Below are 10,601 nucleotides of genomic sequence, written 5' to 3' on the forward strand. Positions count from 1 at the left end.
ACCTGAGCCGAAGGCAGTCGCTTAACCAACTGAGCCACCCAGGCGCCCCTCCAATATATTTTATTTCTTATCAGCTCAGAGCTCAGTGGAAAAGAGTGAGAGAGAGATTCTGGTATCTAGCCAATTTTATTATTGTCTCTTGAATAGTTACATTATAGAAAGGAAAGTAACAGTGGGATTTCTCCAATAATTATAACACTGTATTCTGGATCTTACAACAAATTATTTCCATAGATGTTATTTAATGTTATCTTTCTAGTGTGGGGAAATGACAGATTCATATCTGCCCTAGATAACTCTGTTTAAAAGGTAGGAGTATGCAGGAAGATTTACATATCTCTGTTAAAGAAAAGACACAAAATTTTATTTTATTTTTAAGCTTTAATTAGGCACACACTTGTATTTATAATTATTATATGTTATATATTACATTATATATATACCTAATATATATATTTATATTTTAATTCTGCATGTTTTATGGGTAACTTGATGAAGTATCTGTTGAGTAATATTCTTATATCCTTGAACCACCAGGTCCTTTCCTTAGATATCCATTTATGCTTCCCAAGAATGGGGACTGACACTTTTCTGTCTATACCAATGGTTGTATTATAAAACTTCAAAAACAGTAGCATTGTAGGCCACTAACCACAGGGGAGAAAAACTGGGAGGGAAACAAAGTAGTGTCTTTCTTTCTCTTTCATTTGGTTTAATAACCTCTCATTTCCAGGGATATCTCACATATGTAAATACCTTATTATCCTTGCCAAACTTTAAAGTGCTTCATTTATTGAATTACTTTGATAGGAAATTAAATATTGCATTTCATGCTCCCTCGCCTTTTTCAGCTGATGATATTAAAAATAAATAAATGTTCTTTTGGTGATTTGGAGCAATCATTTTTATGCACAGGAGCTATTTTGTGTATGTATCTATGTGGGGTTTTTTTAAAGATTATTTATTTGAGAGAGAAAGAGAGGGAGTGAGGGGAGAAGCAGAAGGAGAGGGACAAGCAGACACCACACTCAGTGTGGAACCCGATACACGGCTCAATCTCACGACCCTGAGATCATGACCTGAGCAGAAACCAAGAGTCAGACACTTAACCTACTAAGCCATCCCGGCATGCCATGTATCTATGTTTTTATATATTCACATTTTCTGGAGTCCTAGGTAACTATGCTGTGTGAGTAATGTTTTTTTTTTATTATTATTTTTTAAAATAGCTTTCTGGGGGCCTCTTTTCTTGCTGTTAAACTGTTCTTGCTATGCTCAGCTTTTTTAAAGTTTTCTCACACCTTCCTTCTTTTGAATTTGCTGCCTTCATTCTGATCTCGTCCATGTTTGCTAAAATTATTTCTTAAGAAAAATAATGATATGGCACCGAGAGGACCAATGTGGACTGATAAGTGAGGAAACTTTAATAAATGGATATTGTGACATTTATATTAATGTCTTCAAGGTGCTTTTACTTAAATTCAGTTTTTCGGCAATATTGAAAATTTTAAGTCACTAGATAAATATATCCAGATTAGTGAAATATTACTGTACATCTGTTGCTTTCCTCCATCTATTGAGCTCCCTCAAAACCTGACCTTATGGGCTTTGTTTACTCCAACATATCAGCAATTTTAGTCTCCAAATCAGCCAGAATACCTCGACAATCAGAGAGATAGATTTGCTCTGGTTCTGACCCTGGACGACCCTCCCTGGTAGTAATAATTTCAATATTATTTGGGATTATAAAAGAAATTTTAGTCAGTTTATGTGTGAACCTATTAAAAAACTATGGTAATGGTATCCACTAAGTGGATCTCAACCCCAAATGCCCCACCTCTCTTCTGGCTCACTTTCATGGCTTCTCTGTGAATAATGAAAACATCAGACATCAGTCTTAATCCCATGGATCGTTGGACAAGTTCAGAGCATTTATCTGATGATGGTTGAATCTCATCGCCATTGCTAACTGGGCTGCTTAGAGATGTATCCTGGCAACTCTGACTCTGTTTCTCTTAGGTTATTATCTAATTTCCTGAGTTCTGAAACCTGGCTGTCTTCTCATGTGTTCTCAGAGATAATAACACCCTATAGAATTAAGCCTTTGAATCAACACATATTGAGCACCCTTAGTATGTTGTGGAAGGCATAGAGAGAAAAATAGACTGCAGCAGTTTCATAAATTTTTTGTTTGTGATCATGGAAAATGATCACATGTTGCATATTTTTCATGCAAAATAAAAAGCAGACTATCACTCTGGAGTTTTTCCTCCACTGATATTTTTTCTCATTTTGGAAATTGGAATTTAAAGTCATATCAAGGTCTAGATACTGCATGTATTCTCTCTTGAGTATCATGAGTTAAAGGAACATTTTGTACCATTCAACATGCCTCAGTGAAAAATGATCAAACTTGATTCCTCAGATAATAAAAACATATCAGGTAAAGTAGGAAATCCTTTTCCCTGAATCCTCTGCTTTGAGCTGTAGCTTTTAGGGACAGGTTAGTGAGATTTTGGCCTCTAATTATGGACAACAGGGAAGAGTCAGGAGGGAAGCAGCACTTTGTTGATTGTTCAGGAACTACACGTGAAAGCCAATCTTACTTCTTCGCTGTTTCTTGAACAGGAAAGGTTTAAAATATAGTCTAAGACAAGTCTTTAGTCCCACATTTCTGTCAACCTCATCTGCATTGAAAGGAAGTTCCTGGCCCACTGAAGTTTTCCATCAATTGGACAAAGTGGGAGAACCCGGGTCTGAATTGATTAGAGCCATTTCTATAATTTTGCCTTTTGTATTCATCATCTCTTTATAAAAGCCTTTTACATTTCTGAGTTCTCAGTTTTAGAAAATATTCATTATGTCAACTCCTATAGATGGGTTGAAAAATTGGAACACACTACTTTTAGATCACCAGAGCTAGACTGAGTCTGTTGCAAACAAGACTGAAGGTTCTGTTGATCTATGCCCAGAGAAAGAGGATGAACAATCTTCTTTGAATAATATTAATGAAAAACTAATTAGGTTTTGAAAGTTTATGCTTTCTTTGAAAGTGAGGTAGTTAGGGGCTTAAACCTAGGAGCAAAATGAAAGGATTCTTAGAGAGGAGCATTTGAAAGGTTTAGGTAGAGACAAGGCTCTGGTCTTTGTCTTTGAAATTTTAAACCCCTGAAAAGGATCAAGTCATGAGACAGGTGAGGAGTGGAACCAATCAAGATACAGCATGTCATTCTGATTTGGGAATCAGAAAAAAAACTCTAATGCACCTATTTTCTCTTATTTCTTTCTACAGATTATATCTTGTATGGCTACTTGCAATCATTCCTCCATGACTGAGTTTATCCTTGAAGGGTTAACAAAACGTCCAGAGCTTCAGTTGCCCCTCTTCCTACTGTTCCTCGGAGTATATGTAGTCACAGTGGTGGGGAACCTGGGCATGATCCTCTTAATTGCTATCAGTTCTCAACTTCACTTTCCAATGTATTATTTTCTCAGTCATTTGTCATTCATTGATCTCTGCTACTCCTCTGTCATTACCCCAAAAATGCTGGTGAACTTCATATCAGAGAAGAACATTATCTCCTTTCTGGCATGCATGACTCAACTTTATTTCTTGTAATTGCAGAAGGCTACCCCTTCTGACTGCCATGGCATATGACCGTTATGTAGCCCTATGTCGTCCACTGCTTTACAATATTATCATGTCCCATAAGGTCTGCTCCATAATGATGGTGGTGGTATATTCACTGGGGTTGTTTGGGGCTACAGTCCATACTACCCACATGTCAGTGTTGTCCTTCTGTGGGTCTCATGTTGTCAGTCATTATTTTTGTGATATTCTCCCCTTGTTGACTCTCTCTTGCTCCAGCACCCACATCAATGAGATACTGTTGTTTATTATTGGAGGAGTTAATACCTTAGCACCTACACTGGCTGTACTCATCTCTTATGCTTTCATTCTTTTGAGTATTCTCTGTATTCGCTCTGCTGAGGGACAGTCTAAAGCCTTTGGCACTTGTAGCTCCCATCTCATGGCTGTGGATATCTTTTTTGAGTCTATCACATTCGTGTATTTCAAACCTCCTTCTAGCAATACTGTGGAACAGGAGAAGGTATCCTCAGTGTTCTACACTACAGTGATCCCCATGCTGAATCCCATAATCTACAGCCTGAGGAACAAGGATGTGAAGAATGCACTGAGAAAGGTGGTTGGGGGAAGGTAGTCATGCTGAAAAAGGGCATTCTCAGAGGGAGCAAGAAAAAAATGAACTAGATGAAAAGTTGTCATGGGCTCTGTGTAATTTCCTTATCTCTTCCAGAGATAAAATTCACCATTATTTATAAAACATACATTTTATACTTGAGAATGATTGAAGCATTTTTAGAGATTATCAAACAATATGATTTTCTGATAGTCAATTTGAGCTTTGGAAATTTATGTGTATTAGAGGAACAGAAGTTGACAGAAGAGGGAGAACAAATCAACATAAGTAGAATATCTTGAAGATATCAATTACTAATATTATATTAAATACTAATTTTGAAAGTGCTTAATTACTAGAGAGTAAGTTAAGGGTTGTGTTTGAAGAAGGGTGATGTTAATTGATTAAAATTTCCTGGAGGGCAGGAGGAGAGGTGTATTTATTTATTTATTTATTTATTACAGGTGAACATAGGGGAAGGGAAGGAAAAATAAAATATGATGAAAACAGAGAGAGACATGCCATAAGAAACTCTTAGCTATAGGGAACAAACTGAGAGTTACTGGAGGGGAGGTGGGTGGGGGGATGGGGTAACTGGGTGATGGGCATTAAAGAGGGCACTTGATGTAATGACCACTGGGTGTCATATGCAACTGATGAATCACTAAATTCTACCTCTGAAACTAATAATACACTGTACATTAATTAAATTGAATTTAAATAAAAAATTTTATAAAAAAGAGAGTGTACCTAATGCAAAGAAGATAACATTAACTTTTTTACTTATATTGACTCTATTGTCATCAAAAGTCCTTAATTGTCTGCAATTAACCAGTGTCTCCCCTTCTCTCTTCATTTTTGTAGAAGTATTGAATCTTATATTACCCATGTGCATTTTAATCTCACTAAATATATCCATCACTCCAGTTTCCAGAGGTCTTTGTGAATCATGATTTTGTCATACATTAAATTAACTGTTCTCACAACTTCACAGCATCTGCAAGTCTGATTAAAATTTCTTTGATATTCTCAGGGTGCCTGGGTGGATCAGTCAGTTAAGTGTCTGACTTCAGCTCCGGTGATGATCTCAGAGCTCTGGGATGGAGCCACGCATTGAGCCCTAAGTTATAGCACTAAGAAATTTGAAAAATAATTTATTTAAGTCCTGTTACTTTATCAATGAGAAACTGAGTCTCAGAGAGTATCAATGACTTCCTCAGAATAGCACAGTTATTTTGATCAAAAGAACATTATATACACCCATGCTCATAGCAACATTATTTACAAGAGCCAAAAGGTGGGAACAACCCCAGTTCCACCGATGAATAAATGGATAAACAAAATATGGTATGTACATACAATGGAAAATTATTCAGCCTTAAAAAAATTCTGACACTTGCTATAACCTGGATGAAGCTAAGTGAAATAGACTAAACACAAGAAGAGAAATATTGTATGATTTCTCTCATATGCAAGTACTTAGAGTAATCGAATCCAGAGAGTCAGAAAGTAGAAAAGTGGTTGCTAGGGTCTGGGGAGAGGGAGGATGGGGAATTATTGTTTAATGAGCACAGAGTTTCAGATGAGGGAGATGAAAAAGTTCTAGAGATGGATGGAGATGATGATCACATAACAATGTGAATGTCCTTAATACCATAGAACTGTACACTTAAAATGGTAAATTTTGTGTCATATATATATATATATACTACAATAAAAAATAAAGGACAGTTTTTAAATAGAATCAATTTAGCTTTAGGAAAAAATTTACATTTCATTATTTTTCTCCTTTTATTTATTTATTTTTTTTGACTGATGAAATAGTAGTGAAGAACCAGCAACTGACTGCGGACTTTTGACAATCATTGATCCAATTTCTCTGTGTTTCAGAATCCCCATTGGGAACATGAAAATATAAAATAAGAAACTTAGGGAATTTACTACACTTGGGAAATATAGAAATGGGGGGAAGGCAAGAGGATGATATCATTTTTGCAAAGGGTTATTATATACTGAGCACACCAGTAATCTCTAGGCTCAGTATGTCTTGGGGGACCTGTGTGTGCAGGGGAGTTAAGTATTCCTAATGATATCCCTGTGCTTAATAAACCTCAAATAAAATTTGCATGTCACTTTACTCTCTGGCTTTTAAGATTGGGGAAGCTAAGTATGATTTGCTTCAAGATCCAGAGAGTACTATCAGCTGAATTTTGACTTTTACTTTTAGCCAACCAAATAATTCAATCATTGACATATAAACGTGCATGTTAGGCAACAGAAGAGGCTTTGCTCTTACTTAGCTATAGCAAGAATCTGTGCTATGACCAAAGTAAACAGTTCCTAAGAACTTCTATCTCTGTTCAGTACTGGGTAAGTGTCCAGTTTCATTTATTACAGTTGTACTCCATCTAATAGAAGGGTGGTTGGTGATTAACAGCAACACTAACCATGTGCGATGTTTTGGCTTTACCAGGAGCACTTGCCCCACTATTCTTTCCACTCGGTTATGTCCTCCCTTCTCTTCCATTCATGTTGCCTTGTCACTTCTTCATAAATTGGGTCACAACCTCCTGCATAAACAATTTCCCGTCTAAGTTCATCCAACTCTTGTGTGGAGAATGTCACTGTGAAGTTTTGCTTCCCTGAAGTGCTTCCTGTTTATGTATTTATTCATTTTCCTTATCTTCTTATGCACTAGCCTACACAACAAGTCTCTTAGAGTTATGGATAAAAAGGCAGATACAATTGCAGGTAGAGTATTAATTACTGGACAGAATAGTAAACATAAATCCCTACCTCTCATCTATCTTGAAGGAGTATTCTCAGGCCAGTAGGAGTTAGAGTAAGAGCCTGTTCAGCCTGCTCAGTTAATGCCTTTTGGCTTCAGAAGAATGGCTTCTTTTAGGATGAAGAAGAAACACACAATGTTTTTCTTCATACCAATGCAGTGTATTTTTGTCTCTTCGTATTATATTACTTTTCTATAATGAATATATTTCTTTTTAAAAATTACATTTTAATTAGTGTTTTTATTATTTTAAGATGTATTTATTTATTTGAGAGAGAGAGAGAGAGTGCACATGAAGGGGAAGGGTAGTGGGAGAGGGAGAGAGAGAATCTGAATCAGACTCTACACTGAGCACAGAGCCCAACATGGGGCTCAGTCTCACAACCCTGAGATTATGACCTGAGCCAAAACCAAGAGTTGGTTGCCCAACCAACTGCACCACCCATGTACCCCTAGTGTTTTTAGATAATGAAACTTTCAATTCATTATTTTAGTTATCACAATATTTCTTTGAAGCAGTTATTATCATTCCCACTTCCAAGATTGTAACACTGAGGTTTATGTTAAATGACTTGCCTCATGTTGCAAAGTGAGGTCAGCCCTTGAAATAAGGTTCCTTTGATATCAAAGCTTTTTCAGTGGCTTGCTGAGCAGGCTCTAAGTTCTCTCTTGTTAAGCTCTTTTAACATTTTTGTTATCAAATAAATATAAGAAGTACTGAATTCACAAAGTTGAACAGATTTCTTTCTAGCTGCACTATTCAGAGCCTTTAATAAACAAATGTCAATAGCAGACTTCCAAGAGAGTCATATGGAAGTACCTGGAAATGGAAGCACATCTATTGGGGTTTATTTGTTGTTCTTTTCCCTCACAGAGCATTGTGAACATTGTCTGAGAAATGCTGACCTAGGCTATGAACACACAGTGCCTCAGTGTGCCCCTTTATGGGTGCTATGGAAAATGTTCTTTAAGTAATTTTGAGTACATTCAATATTCTATTAGATAATAGGTTCTTCAAGTGCCAAAAATATATATTTTTCCTTTCTGTATTTTTCCAAGTCACAGTCCGTGTTACGTAAACTTCTGAGATCAAGAAGTTTGCCCTGGATCTCGTTAGGCCTGTTTTAAACCACTTCAGGGTGTACAGCGTCCCCACGTTGTTCACAACACGTGAACTCTCTGCCCTGTTGTTACACATGATCAAGATTTGTCCTTTCCTTGAAACATTCTGAAATCTGAACCATCCCATAAAGTCCAAATCTCCTCGCAGTCTGTCTCTTACGGCTTTGTGATGAGTTAGAAGGCAAGAGATGTTAATAATAGATTTAATCCATCCTTTAAGGAAAAGGAGAAGAGCTTGGTAGAAAAGAACATGGACCCTGGCATGTTTAAATCCTGACTTGGCTCCTAGGTTTAAATCCTGACTTGATTCCTAAATTCTCTGTGCCAAAGTTTCTTCATCTGTAAAACAGGGATACTATTTCAAGGGTTTTTGAAGACGTAAGTAAGATAATATATGTGAAGGACTTAGAAGCAATATGTAATCAAGGAGGAAGAGGAAAAGAATCATTATCATCTCTGGTCTCCTTTACTATAGGTATACTACCTCCTCTAGGTATTGTAAGTGCCTTAACAAAATTCAAACATGTATCTTCGGTAAGTGTCAGTAGGAAGTCTATTTCTATTTCATTCCCCTTGAAGAAGTGGCAGCAAAGCATTTCAGGAAAGTCATTTTCTGTCTTGCCTTCTAAGCAAGCACAATCTGTTTTGCTGTTCAGTAATGACTAGTGAACATCAGCCTGGGCCCATTTCAAGAGTTCCTCTTTGAAATATCCCACCAATAATCCTTTGACCCAAAGCCTGGGCTCTTTCCTTACTTTTCTTATTGAAACAGTCACATTCTGTGATGTGATGACTTTGGCTTGTTCTCTCAGATGACTTTGGCTTGTTCTCACGTCACCTCTGACTCTACTCTTTTTTTGACCTCCAAAAAGGCAACTGTGGCCCTCACATCAGGGAGGGAAGTCAACAGAGTAATATTTTGAACAGATTTTTTATGAAGAACAATTGCATTTGCAGATGACTTTGGCTTGTTCTCACGTCACCTCTGACTCTACTCTTTTTTTGACCTCCAAAAAGGCAACTGTGGCCCTCACATCAGGGAGGGAAGTCAACAGAGTAATATTTTGAACAGATTTTTTATGAAGAACAATTGCATTTTATGAAGAACAAATGAAGTAAAGTGCCTACTATGTTCCAGGGACAATATTAGCATGATAATATTCTTATTTAAGTTCATGGATTTGTTTTGCATACTCCTCAAAAAATGATTTAGCACTGTGATATTGGTGGTTTCACCAAGAGGACTAAAAGCTATATGATGATTTTGTGCATATAATCAGGTTCTGACCATCCTATACCTCATGTAAATCTCCTCAACATCTGCCTATTCTCAAGCCACCCTTGGAAATTCATTTTCTCTTCAAGGGTTCTCTAAATTTCACTTATAGAAACATTTTTAATCAAGACTGAAAGTCTAGAATCTATAAATTAAAAACACCAAATATATGTGGATAAAGATTTTGAAATGTATACAACAATGATACCACAAATAAAATAAATTCATAAACAATAAATTTGAAAAATATCACAATTTAGAGGACAGGTTAATTTCTGTAATAGACAATTTAAGAAGAAAGTGATAACACAATAAGCAATTTATAGAACAAATTCAAATGGCCAGTATCCTATGAAAATGTGCTTACATTCATTAGAAGACAAAAAAAAGGACAAATTAATGCAATAATGACTCATCATGTAAATTCAACACATTGGGAAAAACAGGTAATACATATTGTTAGTGATGATACAGGAAAAAGGGCAATCATGTATTGCTACCGAAAATGTGTATTATTATAGTTTTCTGGAAATCAATGTCGTACCATTTACATAAAGTAAAAATTTATAAACTCTTTAACTCATAAATATCTCTCCTGGGAAATTATTTCATGGAAATAAAACACTAGTATGTGTATGTGTATGTACATTTTTAAATGACAATGTATTTGATAATAGCAATTTTTTTTAAATCCAGAAAAAAGTTAACACTTACCACTAAGAAGATGTAATATTTAGTGGTATATCTACATCACTGAATATTATACCACTGTTTATGTTCATCAATTTTCTTGGAGGAATATTCTAAAAGTTTTTTTAAATGAGAAGGGAAGACGCAAAAATAAATTTTGTGTAATAATATTATCCTACATTCTAAGCAAATGACAAAATGTGTGTGTGTGCATGTATAATATTATATAAGCACATAGAAAGTTAACTGGGGAGAAGTTAATTAAAGGTTCTATAAATGGAAGGGGGAAACAAAGGAAAAAAACAAGTGTATACTAATATAAAAATAGTACAGGGTGCGATGGGTGGAGCAAGATGGCGGAGGAGTAGGAGACCTGGATTTCGTCTCCTCTCAGGAATTCAGCTGGATAGGGATCAAACCATTCTGAACACCTACAAACTCAACAGGAGATCAAAGAAAGGAATAGCAACAACTCTCTGAACAGAAAAGAGACCACTTTCTGGAAGGTAGGACGTGCGGAGAA

The 10,601-nt window shown here is 36.1% G+C and overlaps 1 protein-coding gene across 1 annotated transcript; it reads left to right on the top strand.

The window, feature by feature from the left end:
* Positions 1–3,304: 3,304 nt before the first annotated feature.
* On the top strand, positions 3,305–4,481 carry LOC102726925 (olfactory receptor 8D2). Its single transcript, XM_031037775.2, is given in 3 exon segments — positions 3,305–3,611; positions 3,614–3,633; positions 3,636–4,481. Coding segments are annotated over 3 exon segments (915 nt in total). The 3' UTR covers positions 4,224–4,481.
* The last annotated feature ends 6,120 nt before the right edge of the window (positions 4,482–10,601 follow it).

The sequence above is a fragment of the Leptonychotes weddellii genome, chromosome 11 (genome assembly GCF_054177405.1).
Source record: "Leptonychotes weddellii isolate Sample4059 chromosome 11, ASM5417740v2, whole genome shotgun sequence".
In the NCBI taxonomy this organism is placed as follows: domain Eukaryota; kingdom Metazoa; phylum Chordata; class Mammalia; order Carnivora; family Phocidae; genus Leptonychotes; species Leptonychotes weddellii.